Source organism: Euprymna scolopes, chromosome 2, assembly GCF_053919585.1.
Source record: "Euprymna scolopes isolate OS-2025 chromosome 2, ASM5391958v1, whole genome shotgun sequence".
NCBI lineage: Eukaryota > Metazoa > Mollusca > Cephalopoda > Sepiida > Sepiolidae > Euprymna > Euprymna scolopes.
Window position 1 is genome coordinate 197,687,241 of NC_136483.1, and position 17,550 is coordinate 197,704,790.

The 17,550-nt window shown below is 33.5% G+C and overlaps 1 protein-coding gene across 1 annotated transcript in view; it reads right to left on the reverse strand.

Moving 5' to 3' along the window:
• Positions 1–17,550, reverse strand: part of LOC145301420 (carboxypeptidase A2-like) — a 140,946-nt gene that overhangs the window by 63,625 nt on the left and 59,771 nt on the right. Inside the window, exons 2-3 of the mRNA XM_080144574.1 lie at positions 16,944–17,221; positions 2,033–2,114 (exon numbers count right to left, since the gene is read on the reverse strand). Of these exons, the coding sequence (XP_080000700.1) occupies positions 2,033–2,114; positions 16,944–17,008 (147 nt within the window). The 5' untranslated portion in view covers positions 17,009–17,221. The remainder of the gene's footprint in view (positions 1–2,032; positions 2,115–16,943; positions 17,222–17,550) is intronic.

Here is a 17,550-nt window from a genome sequence, read left to right on the forward strand (position 1 = left end):
ACCGTTTGTTAGGAGTCTCGAATCCAACCCTTTATTATTATTACAGGGGTACTATGACTCCAGCTGATTCTCTGTTTTGAATGTTACTTTTCACTGCCTTCGTTCAGGATTGAACTCAGTACCTTTGGGTAACTGTAAACTTTGGTACAACGTCTAGGACCACTCGGCCATATGTCGCTAAGACAGTTCTTAGTTGGTTTTTGTTAAACCTATGTTGTTATTCAAGGTGTTCTCTCTCTATCAGAGGTGCCCAAATTACATTCAGCTCTATGCTTGGTTTGCTCAGTAGGTTGTGAGTTGTTTCTTTAAGTTTTCTCACTTTTCAGTGGGTCTCTCTGTTTATTATTTTTACTTCATCCCATAGGGGGCGATGGTCCCCCCTCTCCATCCAGACATGGTTGGCTATACCCGATTTTTCCGTCTCCCCTTTAATTACCGCTTTTCGGTGTTCTTCCACCCTTACTTTAAGGGGGCAGCATGTTTCACCCTTGTAAATCTTTCTGCAACTGCATGGGATGGAGTATATACAGACAATTACTATAATAAACTAGTTTTGACCAAAGTTTCATTTCATTCAGACAAAACACACACCTAATTAGAGTTGGGGCCCGTTTTGGGGGAGGGGTCACCCTGTGTATATGTATATATATATATATATATATATATATATATATATGCGAATAACGAGATGATTTAGATCACAAATTAATTAGTTTGTGGTTTCAATTTAATAATTTTGGGTATTAATATTTTTATATAAGACAATACTAACCAAATAAAATTGTACAATATAATAGATAGAGTAAATTAAAAATTGCATATTTAAATTTCTTTCAAAAAATATAATTGTCAAAACAAAACTGGATTAAGGAAATTACTTTAAATGTTTTTCTTGATAAAAAATAGTTTTTTGTTTTGATAATTATATTTTTTAGAAGCAATTTAAATATAAAACCTTCAATTTATATATATATATATATATATATATATATATATATATATATATATATATTGATTAAAAAGATCAAAAATTGTGAATAAAATCATTTTTAGAAACTGATTTTTAATTTACAATTATTGATCTTTTTACTCAATATATATATATAGCTCTAGGATAATTTAATTACTAATTCGTACATGTCTTTAAGTTTTAAAATCATTTCTAAATTAAATTCTTTCCCTGATTCTACATGTTCATTCTTTTCACTGTATATTTTATTATATGAATCTAAAAAAGTGCGTATTTGATCAGAAAGTTGAAAAATTACATATATATTTTGTTTAGTTTTTAAATTTATTAAATAAATAATTTTTGCATGAGAATTTTTCAACACATATCCACGATATATTTGAAATAATATTTAATTTTCGATGAAATAAAATTTTAATCTCGATGATTACAGTAAGTGTTTTAATTCATTCCTTTTTTATTCATGAAATTCCATTCGAATTAAAAAGAATGTTCAAAGTTTATTATTTCTCTCAGGCAAGTTTCTTTCTATAGTAATTATTTATCGCTCGATTTCATTAAAAAATACGGATTGTTCGATTTTATCTTTTTTTAATTATTTATCGTTCGATTTTAATTTTTTTTTTGTTCCCTGAATTCATAATTCAGGGTGTTTTTTTTTTGTTTTTTTGTTTTTTTTTTTGCAGCATTTATCTTCTGCTTAAAACATAATCTTTTTTATTTATTTATAGTGAATAAAAATCGGTTTCAGTATAAATCAAACCGCGTTCCTTTTTCTTTTTAAAATACAAGTTTGTAAGTAAATTAACCTAATTTTAGCCTTTAAAATTGAAACAACAAAATGTTTATTTATCTTGAACACAGAAACAACATACAACTTTTCCTTTTGAATTATTTCTTGTTTTTCTTTTATTTAATGCATTTGAATGGCGGATGTATCACTGATATGTGTTTGGCCAGAGAAAGAGAGTATGTAGATAACTGAAAATAACTATTCTTTCTCTTTAAGCTGATTACGTTTGTACGCTAATGAATAAAAGAAAATAGTATATTTATTCTTACTTTATAGTCTCCATCTTCGAACATCGCTTTCAAGCCCGTCAACTGGAATTGATTTTGAGGTATGACTTTAAAAAGATGATAACTGAAAAGGGAAGGAAAATAGAAGCAAACATAAACACTAATTTTCAAACAAAAGAAAACACAAGATGCAAGTTTGAATGGGAAACAATGGATTGAAAAAAGAAGCGGAGAAAGAGAAGTAAAAAAAGAAGAAAAGAATGAAGAAGAGAAAAAAGAAAGAGTACTAATTTAACATTCATATTAAACATCCCTCTACCGCTCGCCAGCTTGGAGGAACGTTTGACGTGTACATTATTGATAGGAGGGGGGGTCTAGCTTACTATCTTATATACTTATTTACTTTTTAGTGTTTTTATTATCTAAAACTTAATATTTTTTACTTAATTCTCTTTAAGGATATTAGGTTGACTAGAAAGTTCTTGCGGAATTTTTAATCTTGGTTTCAAATGAAGTATTTTCAAATAAGTTTTCGTTATAATACGTTTACTTTATATATATCATTTTAAAAAGCGTTTTTCGCTCTATCTAATCGTTTAAATTACAATCGTTTAAAAACGAGTATGCCTTCTTTTAAGAACAAGATGGGAAAAAAGAAAATTCACACAGTTTTTTTATTCAATTCAAGCTAGGCTAAAAAGCTGCTGAAACAGCTCGTGATATCAACGGAAAGTTTCGCCGAGGAACCACTACTGAACGCACAGAACAATGATGTTTTAAGAAATTTCGTGGTAGCGACAGGAGTTTTTAAAATGATGAGCAAATTGGACGACAACCAAAAGAAACACCGATATGAAGTGTCATCTTCCTTTCTTTTACGCAACATGAATGACCGGTTTCTTGATCGGGTTGTGACTTGAAAGTGGGTTCTTTACACAAACCAGCAACGCTCAGCTCAGTGGTTAGACGTCGACGAAGCTCCACAACACTTTCCGATGCCAAAGTTTCACCAAAAGAAGGTCATGCTAAGTGTTTGGTAGTCTTCTACCGGTCTCATCCATTACAATTTCTTAATGCAGGCGAAACCATTATGTTAACAAATAGATTAAATGCATCAGAAACTTCAACAACAACACCCAGCATTAGTCAACAGAAAAGGCGCAATTCTCAACCGATCCTGCAAAAGTTGAACTTATTGGGCTACGAAACTCTGCCTTATCTGCCATACTCTTCAAATATCTCACCTACCGACTACCATTTTTTCAAACATCTCAACAACTTTCAGCGTAAGAAATGCTTAAAAAGCCTAAACAATATGAAAAACGCCTTCAGTGACTTTATCGCCACCAGAACATAAGATTTGTACGTTACTGGCATAAATAAACTTGTTTGCGTTGGCAAAAGTGTGTGGATTCTAATGGTGCTTATTTCGAGCAATATATTTTTCTTTGAGCCAAGATATTTTCATCTGAATTTAAAAGATAACAACAGCAAGAACTTTCTTGCCAACCTGATAGATAAAAACTATGTCATCGTTTAATATGATTTGAAACAAACATATATAATCTATCGTAATAAAGGGTAATAAATTAGAATAGGCAAATATGTATCCGAAGATCACTTAACGATAAAATGCTGCTCAACAAAAACTTGTTTAGATTGGACTTGAAGACGACTATATTGTAGTCAGCTGGAAAGCAGACCAGTGGATCAGAGCGCGCAGTTGTAGGAAAGAAGCATTGTTCATGAAATTTGCGTTTACATTTAGGTACTGATAGAGAGTGTGAGAAATTGTTGATAATGGTTGTAGTTAGACGAGTGTTTTTCGTGAAAGTTTGGCAAGTCCAGTAAAAACAGGCAAAAGTTTATAGAAGCTAGAAGTAATTGTAAGAACGGAATAACAACAGCCAAGAGAGAATATATCGAAACCACCAGAAAACGCATTAAAGCGCAGGAATTAGGAACCCGTGATTTGATGAAATCTACAACAGTGTAGTAAATAATGGGCAATCAACAATTCCTCCACCATCCAACAATCATGAGGTTGTTTGCACGGCGATCAAGAAGACCAGTTGGTTTGCCTCATTCCGTATTGGGTCCAGCAAACCACACTCTCCCTGATTTTCTTTTGCGGACAGGCACCACACTAGACGATCTTAAAATCACCCCTTCTCAGGTGCATGCTATTAAAATATCTAGACACCTCAAAAGCATGTGAACTTGAACTTGTATTATTAATAAATGCTTCGGTCCTTTCCAAACTTTACAACAACTGCCTTAACGAATCTTGCTTTCCTGACTGCTGGAAAACTGCTTCTATGGTACCAGTTTACAAGAATTCTGGCGAAAGAACTGACTCATTAAATCATCGCCCTATTAAGCCTCCTCCCTCTTTTCGCCAAAATATTTTAATCCACAATTAATCAAGCTCTAGTCCATTACCTTACAGTTCCTAAACTTCTGTCCGATCAACAATATGGATTTAGGCAAGTCTGTTCTACTGTAGATATCCTTACTGTAATCTTTGAGCGTATATACCATACACTGGACAAAGCAGTGGAAGGTAGGACAGAAGCCCTAGATATATCTAAGTCTTTTTACAGGGTATAGCATGATGGTCTTCTCTGAAAAATCAGATCATATGTTATCACTGGACGAATATTAACAATTGAATCCTTCTTAAATAAGAGAAGAATCCAGGTTATCCTCGATGGCCGGACATCTAAACAATATGATATAAATGCGGGAGTACCTCAGAGGTCGATCCTTGGATCTTTATTATTCCTGATATTCATAAATGACCTCCCTGATAAAATTGTTCCTGATATGGGTATATTTGCTGATGAAACCGCGTTCTATTACACGCACGAGGAGAAAACGAATTAATACATATCTAAGGCAATGGCGGAAAGCCTAGAGGAAGACATCCAGTTTGTAGTGGAATGGGAACAAAAATGGATGGCAGCATTCAATGCTGCCAAGACTAAGCTTGTTTCGTTGAATAATTACAAGAAACCTTCTCAACCACGAATAGCTATGGCTAATGATACAATACCTGAATATACTTCGTTCAGTCTCCTCGGCTTAACGTTTACAGGGAACATGAGTTGGAACAAATACATCGAGTGCATTTTCGCCGCTGCTACGAGGAATGTGGGATCTCTGCCGTGCTAGAAAGTTACTTACGCCTGAAAGTATCATGTACAAGGCCGCCATTCGCTCACGTATGGAGTATTATTGTCACATTTGGTCTGGTGCATCTGCTAGTAGTCTCTTACTCCTGGACACGGTTCAAAAGCGAGTCGCCAACCTAATTGGTCCCGAACTGTCAGCTAGGATTCAGCCACTGTCCCATCGACGAAATGTTACATCCATCTATTTTACATTTATATTTAAATGGTGGATGTTCCGTCGAACTACATGCCCTTGTATTTCCTCAATGTAAATACCCCCAACAAACCCGACAATCAGCAAAATCCCACCCCATACCTAGTAGAGCTCCCCAGATGTCAGAAAGCCTTCTACTCTAATAGTTTCTTCCCCAGAACTGCTAGACTTTGGAATTTCTTTCCGGGTTCCTGTTTTCATGTCTGTACTGACATGCAGAAGTTCAAGTGCAATGTAAACAGTCATCTTGCTACTCAACTCCCTACATAGTATCCCTGCACATGTCCCAGATAGTAGCCCATACATAAATGTGGCACTGTGCCTTGTTTGGAGTGAAAATGCAATAAAAAGGGGAAAGGTCCATAGATTGAAACTTGCCATGAAAATAACGATAGAGACGATATAAATTCGCAACGTCTCTTCTACTGGAAAGCTTGCAGGGAAGAGAAAAGAGCATCACCCACCACGCTCCGAAGTTGGTTCTGAACTCTCTCAAGGAAGGATACGTTGCTCTGACTAATTCCCGACAATATGTGACAGGAGTACTCCATTGTAAGGCGTATTTGGCTATTATGCATGTAGAGGATTGCGTCGGGGGTGAGATACTTTCTGAAGCGATAGAATATGGAGCCAAGTGGGATAAAAACGTTTATGGTGAAAAAATAGAAGTTTCGTTTGAGATGCGTTGAAATTAATCAGCCACCTTTTGCCCCATCGCCATTATGCCAGCGTTGATACTTTAAGTTTCGGACTTCTGCCCATCAACGAGAACTTGTATAAACCTATCCGTGAGAAAAGAATCGATGATTCAGAAAACATTTCCAGATATTTCCTAACTGGAAATCCTGTGAAGTAGACCATTATGCCAAACCCTATCAAATACATTTGGTATGCCGTGCTATAGCTATTAATAGAAAATCTCCGTCGATAGTTTCGCTGGTCCTATGTGAAATTACAGTCAGTACATCAGCTGTAGATCTCGCAGGACGAAAACCATATTACTTCTTATTGAGTAGATTAATTTACAAGGTGTTGTGAAACATTTCTCTTTTAGGCATCGATTTAATAACTTTTCAAGAATGGTACTAGTTCCGGTTGCAGCTTTTTGAGAACTATAACAGGAATATTGTCAAGACTAGTTGCTTTGCTGGCACCAAGATTCTTGATAACTGTGGCAACATCACGAAAAGATATGTGGATTGCACCCTTGTAAAGAAATTCGGGAAGTAGGCGACCCTGAGAGCATAAGGTTGAGTTTAATTCCGAATTCTATGGAAATATTCCAGAGTTCAACAGTAAGATTCCAAAGGTCGGAAGAAATACACCTGAAGAAGGTCGAAGGTTACATCGACTAAAACGTTGTGAAAATAAAACTCAAGATGAGAACAGTAATCCGAATAATCCAAATAATACGAAAACTGTTCATTCGAACTAACGTTCAAAAGAAAACTGTCTGGCGGATACATCATCTAGCGTATGTTGATTTAATTTCGGTGGTGTGACGTAATATCCGGTTTTGCGACATCACATCTGTCGGTGTATTTTAATATCAATACAAAGATGTTGAACGGGATGTACTTTTCTTTAAAAATTGTTAGTCAATATTGTAGATGGAAGGGGGGGGGATAACTTCAGCCAGACAAATATCAAATGTGTCGCAAAAAAATACTTTTCATAGAAATGAAATGAATTTTAAATCCATCGCGTGAAACTTCTTTTGTCAGCTGCACGAAAAAAATGAATCAATAATCAACTGGACAAACAGATGTTAATTTCCCAGATATTTTATTCGTGTATCTGAAATATGGCTTATCACGTGACCTATTCGATTGGGGGTACGCACGTTAACAAGAAATAAGATAGACCGGTATGAATAGTGTTATACAGGGTGGAACGATAAAATTACCGCCCTGGAAAAGACGACATGATTCCATTTCTGTTTGATGAAAACCGGTTTTCTTTGTAGTTGGCTAGTTGTGTACAAATCCCAAGTGCGATAGGAGCCTTTTATCATGTCTGAAAATGACACAGTGTTCAAGATCGGAGATGCGCCGCTGTGCAACTTATGCTCTCTATCGATCCAAGTTATAACAACAGTATTGTTACCAGCATCGTCAAAATGCATCGTCGGATTGCCACGAGTAGCAGAGACGTGCAAACAAAGTTTCCGGTCACGGTTATGATCTTTGGTATGGTTTCATGCCACATCACATCTTGAAAGTCAACGCCAAAGTGTACCTGGATGTGCTGAAGAGTTGGTGATCCCTTGGTGCAAGTGGGTGGCCTTTGTCAGACCCGAGTGTGATATAAGGACTCGGCGCCGGCCCACAAGTCACAAGAGAAAAACGCTTGGCTTCAGAAGGAGTGCTCCTCTCTCCTCCCCGACCTGAACCCACTGGACTACTTCGTCTGGTCATATGTCGAGAACATCACCAACATGACCTCCCGTAACACCAAAGCCAGCCTGATCGTCGCAATCTGCTGGCGCTTGTGGAAAAGTCATGCTCCCAGTTCCGGACCCTATCCAGGAGGTGATTATGGCCGAAGGCGGCTACATTGAATAGATGTCATCTCTACTATATAATCAAGTTAAATAAATCGATTTTTTCAAGAATTTTTTTAAAAAAGCTGTTGTGTTGTTTTTTAGTTTGACAAATTTATCGTTCCACTTTGCACGTGTGTATGAAACCGATGCTTTTATCGTCTAGTGGTCATAAATGTTCGTTGTGTGTGTGTGTGTGTGTGTGTGTGTTTACACATATTCAGAGTTTACGTAATATGGACATTCACATAACATAGACATAAACAGAGTTAAAGGTAAGAGTCATTAGTTCTCGTTGGGTTCAACAAACCTGATACATAAGTGTGATAACCTTAGATTGTGGTTCTTTTCGTCTCTTGTACACTGCAAGAAAGCATTTCACCGTGAAGCCGTAACAGCAGGACTTCTTTTTGTGTTTCCTCGTTTAATATCACTTTCATAAGTGCTTCATGCAGGGTTTTACAACGCTTTCTCCCTTTAGTCTTTACGCCGTCTCTTTGTTGGGCCAATCGAATGCTCCCACGACTGGCAAAGTCCTCTCGTGGACGACTCCCACGTTCTCTCCGACTCTTTTACTTGTATCTCTAGTTTATATATCAAAACCTACTCTTTGTTCCATTGTTTATTATTTTTAAACAAATTGAATTCCTAAATATATTTTATTATATAAATATATCTGTAATATTTCATTTAACATTCCTAAATTTAAGCTAGCTGCATAATTAACCAGGCTCTGGTCCATAAAAAACAATGCATATAGAAAATTATAATTAAAAGTTTTTAAAGTTTTTAAATATCATAGAGTAAGGGAAATTAAGGAAAAGGATATTAAGTTTCATATCAAAATTGTATGGTAAAATCCGAAGTGAAAATCCTTAGTAGCAGTGAGGTAATTGGATCCAATCTGTATTTTGAATAATCCACGGTACAGGATAACAAACTGAATGATTTTCACTTTGGATTTTACCATGCAACTTTGATATGAAACTCAATATCCTTTTCCTTAATTTCCCTTACTCTATGCTATTTAAAAAAAACTTTAAAAACTTTAAATTATAATTTTCTATGTTTATTGTTTTTTTAGCAAATTAGGTGTAAACCATTATAATATTTGTTAAGATTTTCTCGTCTGAAGAGATGGTAGAGATTAAAAACCTATAAGATAAGGAGATATACTAATTGATATGTATTCTTTGTCTTACATATAATAATAAAAAATTTTCTTGATTTCAAATTTAAACATTTCACGTCATAAATTTTAAATTATTGAATTACTAAAATTTGATTTATTTACTCTATCTGGCATATTGAGCAATTTTTGTTTAGCTGGGATTGTCTTTAAAAAATATTACAGCCAATAATATTTTGAATGACCAAGTATCACTGGGTTTCTACACCAGTAGATCTATTGGATAATTGGATAACTTTATTCTGAAGTATATATATATATATATATATATATATATATATATATATATATATATATATATATATATATATATATATATATATGACTACTTCATTTAATCACATAAATTAATATACGAAAGTATTATTTTTTGCGTAAACTTTCTGTATTTACAGTAGATTAGGGGTGGCATTGGTAATCTACCTGAAAATGAATACATTAAACAAAACGCAATCTACTTCGGTTCCACATCTGGATTTATTAAGCATAGAATTTCAACCCATAAGCACTCTTTTAAAAATTACTCCCTGTTGAACCAAACCACTCTATCTAAACATATTTGGTGACTCAAAGATAAGAATATTTCCTTCAGTTTGAAATAGCAAATAACAGGATCATATAAATAATATACACCAGGATATAGATTGTGTGCACTTTGTACACAGGAGACCCTAAAGATTTTAAAATATGACGATATCAAAAATAGAACCACCCTCCTAAATTCAAGAGAGGAGCTTATTTCCTCATGCAGTCATAAACGTTGGTTTAAATTTAACAAATATAAACCACCATAACTCATTAAAAATTTAACTTACTAATATTCAATCTTGAAATTTAAGTTTAACTTGATACCCTTATTAATAAAATTTTGATCATCAATATTATTATTAATATTAGTTTATCTTATATATTTACCATTATATTTATTAATTTCAATAAATAAATAAATGAATTATTAAAAATACTAAATTCAATAAGTTCCAAATATAACATATGATAATCTAAATAGAATAAACACTAATTATCTCCCTTTCATAATTTAATTAGAAAAATAAGATTACCCCCCCCTTTTTTTAGTATTTGCTTAATTTTTAATTAGGCGGTTACTAACATATTCTAACCGCTAAAAAATGTTTCATTGGCGTTCATTTTGAAATTTCAACATTTCGTGCATTTATAAGCTACACTCAACATCCAAATGAATGTTTTGACGATAATTACGGTTTTCAGAAGGCGAAAATTAAAAGGTATATATATATATATATATATATATATATATATATATATATATATATATATATATATATATATATATGGATATATATATATATATAATTCTTAACTTTTATTAAAAACATATTATTATAACCTTATATTTAAGCCCAATTCAGATTTATAATTTTTTTCTATTTTTTATTCTCAACCCATATTACTTTGCTTATCAACTCTAACAAGTAAATATTTTCCTTTTTATTTTAATTTTTTCCAAATACATGTGTCTTACTTAAAAATTGCTAGGTTTAATTATTGTGTGTTTTACATATTAAAAAAAGCACCCAATACTTTTGTTGATGAGGAGACTTTGTTTAAAAAAATACTATATGTCAAAATGATTGTCAGTGGCTTAATGTCTATCACAATAAAAACATCGTTTCCGAAAGGATCGTACAAATTATTGACTTTGTTGTTGTTCCTTCTTATGAAACAGATTTTTAATTTATAATTTTAATTTGAACTTTAAATTATCAATCAAATCACTAAATATTAAAGTAGCTCTAGGATATTTGCCTATCGAGCTTATTATATATCTGCATTACAACGTGCACTGTTCTTTTCTTGTATTTTAATTAAATTAGTAATTTCATTATCACATTAAAATACACTCTGCTCTTTAGACTACTGTTCTAACCCCCTTTATATATATATATATATATATATATATATATATATATATATATATATATATATATATATATATATATATATATATATATATATACGAGTGAAGACGTAAGGAACTTTACGTTCCTTCTTACTCTGGAAAAGAAAATTTACAAATGTGCATGTCACAGCGTTTGCGGTAGCCTAGTGGTCCGGGTCCTTGCTAATGAAGCCACCAAACATAACTACTCCTGCCGGGGTTCGAGCCTCTCGACTGGCGTTAATCGTTACACCCTGAACTGATGATTCCCGAAAGGATGAAACACTAGTGTCTGTAGGTATTTTTTTATTATAGTATATGTATATATTTATTATATATATATATATATATATATATATATATATATATATATATATATATATATATATATGAATGGAAACGTATAAAAAAGAATACGAAAAGTATAAAAGCTTATACGAGAGGCGTGCAATAAGTAATTCCCCTGACTCACTTCCCATAGCAATAGAGCAACGAAACTTGGCACAGTTATTAGGCTTTCTCTACATAGGTACCACTCAGAGTTATGCATTTCTCCCATCGTTTGATGCAGCTCTGGATACCGTTTTTGTAGAACACCCCAGCTTGGTCCTCCAACTACGACGTGACTTCAGAAATCAAGGCTGCATCATCTCGGAAACGCTTTCCTTTCAAAAACAACTTCATGGCTGGGAGGAGGTGAAAGTCAAAGGGTGCAAGGTCAGGAGAGTAGGGAGGATGGGGAAGGATTTCATAACCACACGTCTGTGCTTCTGATCTGGCGACATGCCAGTTGTGAGCCGGAGAGTTGTCCTGCAGGAGGGGGGTATCTTTGCTGATCTTGCCCCGCCTCTTAATTTTGATAGCTCCCCTTAATTTCCTCAAAAGTGAAGCATAATAGGCTCCTGTAATTGTGGTACCCTTTGCTAGGAAATCTGTCATCACTACTCCGCCCTGGTCCCAGAAGACTGTGAGCATCTTGCCAGCGGAGGGCTGCACCCTTGCCTTTGGAGGTGGTGAGTCCAAGTGCTTCCACTGCATTGATGGACTCAGGTTTCATCCTGTGTAATCAGTCTTTTGAAAACCTTTGACTCATTTTCTTGGCACATCTCCAAATTCATCCTCGATCACTCGATGCGTTCTCGCTTCTGGAATGGTGTGAGCAACCTGGGAATCCATCTGGCAGACACCTTATGCATATGCAAATGGTCATGAATGATAGTTTCCACAGACCCTGTACTAATCTTGACATCTTGGGCTATTTGGCGAATAGTAATGCGCCGATCTTCCAAAATGACAGCCTCAACTTAACGGACAGATGCCTCATCAATGGCAGAAGGGGGGGCGACCAGGTATGGGAGCTGTTTCCACAGACTTCTGGCCATGTTTGAATTCACGTGGCCAGCGTTTTACAAGTGCATATGATGGGACATTATCACCATAAGTTTCTTTCATTTCATCAAAAGTCTCCTGTGGTGTGCGTCCTTTCAAATACAAAAACGGCATCACTGCTCGACATTCAACAGGCTCCATTTCTCACCTGACTCAGTTCAAACACCTGTAAAACAGAAACCACAATTAGTTCAGAGCTGTAATTTGCCACATAACCCCTAGAGATATAAATCAGTACAGATGCAAATTTTCAGCTAGATCAGACAACTGGAAGTGGGTCAGGGGCATTACTTATTGCACGCTCCTCGTAACTTTTATTTATTCTTTTTCAATTGGTGACGTGCGGGAATACAAAATAATACTATGAAAAAAAAATTAAAAAACTTTTTTTACAGGTACATAATTTCTGACCGATTCTTCAGTCTTCATCGGTGTAGTGAAAGTATATATATATATATATATATATATATATATATATATATATATATATATATATATATATATATATATATATATATATATATATACTCGGGTTTTTTTGTATTCAAAAGTAATGAACTAATGAATTCAACGAGGTTGTTAGATAGTGCTCAATAAAAAGAGCTGATAATACTTGTTTATTGTTATATAAACATGCTCACATCCCGCTGCTACAAATAGCCACTTGTTTCAATCAAACAACAGATATCATCAGGCAGCGACTTATTCATTGAACTTTTGAATAGTCAAGTCGCTGCCTGATGATATCTGTTGTTTGATTGAAACAAGTGGCTATTTGTAGCAGCGGGATGTGAGCATGTTTATATAACAATAAACAAATATATATATATATATATATATATATATATATATATATATATATATATATAACGGTTATCCAGTTATAGTTTCCTAGATATTAATCCACTGAAACTTATATTTATTACAAAGGGCTCGACGAACAGAGCGGAATCATAATATATTTATGTCTACAAGCATTGTCGGCTACATATGTGCATATATATGTTTCTGTGGTGGCTTTTTTCAGAGAAACAGCGCCGTTAAGCCTCAACTTCCTTAAGACCAAACTCAAAATGATTCATTCATTTTGTACGTAATATACAATGCATATAATCGTGTTTGTTGTTGGCGAGATATTCTAACGGGAAATTGTTTCAGTTACCCTCCTATGTCGAAACAGGAACTACTAAAAACTGACACGAATTTTCCGGGCAACCAAATACGAATATTATAAAATAATTTCATAATGACATTGCCTCGACAAACACGCGTGTCACTCAAGAAACAGAAAATTGTTAGAAATGACTTCAATTGTTTACTTTTAGCAAAAGTGTTTACTTTAGCGTACTCGATACATGAAACACGTGCTCGCAAGCTGTAGGTCAATAATAAATTTCAAAACAGACATTTATCAGTTATAATATAAGCGATAGGAATCACAACTATACTTTGAATTCTTTTACCTCTGTACTTCATCGTGACAATGTTGGGTAAAAGAACTAGTACACACACGTACACACACAAACACACGCACACATATAAATATAGATATAATGAGGGAGGTGGTGTTTGATCAACACTGCTGAGGAGCCATGATGTAAAATACTGTTTTGTTTTTAAATCCTCGAAACAGTGTTTCATGGTAAACAACTGATGATCCTTTAAAAAATAAATTATTACTGGTACTATAGTAAATTCGAGAGAGCAAGTTGATGCAGTGATTGCAAGTGATTGAATGACTTACTGACTAAATAGTTTTCTAACGAATGATAAAAAATAATTTTTTTGTTTTTGGTATAGTTGTAAAGGTTAAAACTTAAACGAGTACATATATATATATATATATATATATATATATATATATATATATATATATATATATTGATTTTTATATGTCTAGCGTTTCGGTTTGTGTGGTAATAAAACTTCTCAAATGCACTTGTGATATTAGGCTGTGTGAGGTGTCAACTTTGGTCAAAATCGCCTGTTCTCCATTTCATTATTATTTTCGGATTATTTAGATTTTCGATTATCGATACTTATCAAACACATTCGATTATCGATACTTATCAAACACATTCTCATACTAATGCAGTTAGGAGATTTGGGGTTTCTATCCAGTCGCGGTTACCACCTGACGAAGGCCAGAGGAATAGTTGGCCGAAATTTCGTGAAACAACAACTCAGAAAGATGAGGATAATAGTCCGCAATAAATAAATTTATTAAATAAATTCATTGTAAAAATCCGTGGAAAGATAAATATTTGTTTTATGGGTCTATTTCAAAGATAAATAAAGTCCTAAGATATTGAATAAAAAAACATCTTGTTTGTACAAAAAATAACTTAAATAGCCCCCAAAATCACAGGATTCAGCCCTTCGCAAAATCGCAACAAACGGAAGTTTTGTAAACATCGATTATATGGTAGCCCCAAATCTGAGACAGTCGAAAGGCTGTCTGAAAATGACGTCATGTAATTAAAAAGAGGTATGGGGGCTGGGTTTCCCCCCCCCAGACATGCGTCCGTACATTCCTATCCTGAACACTTGTATAATGTTTACCATTTTTTGATTTAATTATTTTTCTATGTTCCTGTTTTTAAACTTTTTTTTCAAGATTATGTAAAAATTATGTTACGCCGAAAGTTTCACATTCAAGCAAGCAAGGAACATATTAGAATCTTACATATAAAAATTATGCGAAATTTAAAATAAAATAATTTAATTAATTAATGTAATTTTTTAAAAAAAGTAGAAATATTTTTTTGCTATCATATTTTTTGTGTGAAAATATAAAATACACATTGATTAATACAATGATACTACCGGTAGTTCGATAAATTAATTTTTCTTCAAGTTTTATTGAATTCCTGACTTTAGGGCCTTTTTTGTAATGTTCCTGTAAAAACTAATTTTTTTTTTTAAATTGTTATCATTTATAATGCTTTATATTCATAAAAAAAGCAAAAATAAATTAAATCATATTTTAACTTTAGTAAAGGTATTTTTGTCTAACTGAAATAATACATTTCCACTAAGATAAAACAAAAATAATGGGTTCATTATAATCTGTGATTATTAATTGATAAATAGTGAAAATTTCATTAAAATTGATAATTTCATGATTTTTAGTGAATTTTTTAAGTAAAAGGATCGGTAAAAATGATTATACATCTTGAGCATCAGCATTCATTTTGCACGTACAATCAATTTGGCAGACACATATCTATATCTATTAATATATATATATATATATATATATATATATATATATATATATATATATATATATATCGAAGACCTTCCAATACAAAACTAATTTAAGAACACATCAAATACCTTCGTGTGATATTTCATAAAAATCAGCCCAGCCGTTTTCGAGTCTATATGGAATGAACTTACGTTAACACACAGGGACACACATACAGATAAAGTTTCTTTTATATATATATATATATATATATATATATATATATATATATATATATATTCTATATTTTATTTGAGTATCCTGCTGAATTCATGAAAGTGTATTTTACAGTCTTAAATTTGTATTCTCATATATGTATATATATATATATATACATATATATATTATAAAAAATATAAAAATAATAATTATAGTAATAATTGTATCTATTTATATCTTTCTATATATACAAGAAGATGAAGGAAGTATAAAATGATTATTTAAATGGAGACTTTTCGATATAATAAAAAGGTCGATATGCAGACAGACCTCATATAAAACAGGTAAACCTATTGATAACCGAAAGATATATATATATATATATATATATATATATATATATATATATATATATAGATAGATAGATAGATAGATGCTGATGCATATTGATTTATTGACCAATTCCAAACAACGGAATAAAATACAGTGTGTAGGAATTATCAAAGTTCTTTGAAGCATTAGGTTTCGAAATGCCTGGCATGAACTGTTTTGATAACCAGTACCTATTCTATTGTATTCCCTTATTTCCCTGTTTTAAATTGATCGATAAATCTACATGTACCAGTATATATTTTTATATTATCAGAGTGTTTCTACTTATATATATATATATTTTACATAAGCATTAATATGTTGCTACTCAGTCATGGTCATGTTTCAGTCAGCTAGTCACCAGTACCTAGAGATTTTTTCAGGGCGGTACAGCGTATACGAAAGCAAAACGTCTGGAAAACAATAACCTCAGATTATATATATATATATATATATATATATATATATATATATATATATATATATATATATATATATATATTACTATCAAGTTGATTGCGTGCATGTATGTTTGTGTGATAGATATACAGGCAAACAGATAGATAGGTAAGTAGATAGACAGAGAGTGAAAATGGGCGCGCTAGAGAGAGAGAGAGAGAGAGAGCTAAGATAGAGAGAGAAGGAGAGGGAGAGAGAGAGGGAGAGAGAGAGGGAGAGAGAGAGAGAGAGATTAAAAAGGTAATTCCGAATCCAAGTAAGGCACACTGCATTCAATAAACTTACTGTGAATAGATTTTCGCCCCGACTTGGGCCGCGCACATGAAAATTAAAATAATAAACGTCGACATTGCTCTTCTTCTTCTCCTCTCGGTAACAGATTGCCTTCAGTGATGTGCCAATAGAAAGTCTCATTCATTTTTATAGACGTCAGACACGATTTCGACGGTGGCGTCGTCGTCGGCGTCGACGGCGGCGACGACGGTGGCGGCGACGACGGTGGCGGCGACGGCGGCGGCGACAATGGTCAGCTGCTTTTTTCACGGCCTTCTCTTCACTCTCATCTGAAAGAAACAGCCGAGGATAAGATAACATTTCAGAAAAGAAACACGATTTGCATGCATTTCTGATTTCCATTCCCTATCACCTCATTCATAACGATTATCATTATTATTACTTCCTTCAACATCTGCTGTGTACTGGTCTGCGTCCGGATCGTTCCCAGAAACCTAAGAACAGACACAACAGGTTGTGACACTCCACGCACCTATGAAACTCTCATTTCGCACACAAGTCATGCCACCAACTACCACAAACATCTAGTCTTCCCTGGGGCCGGAGTGACAATATGCCATTCCAGACTTCCAATGTTCTTCGCAGTTATAATTTCTAA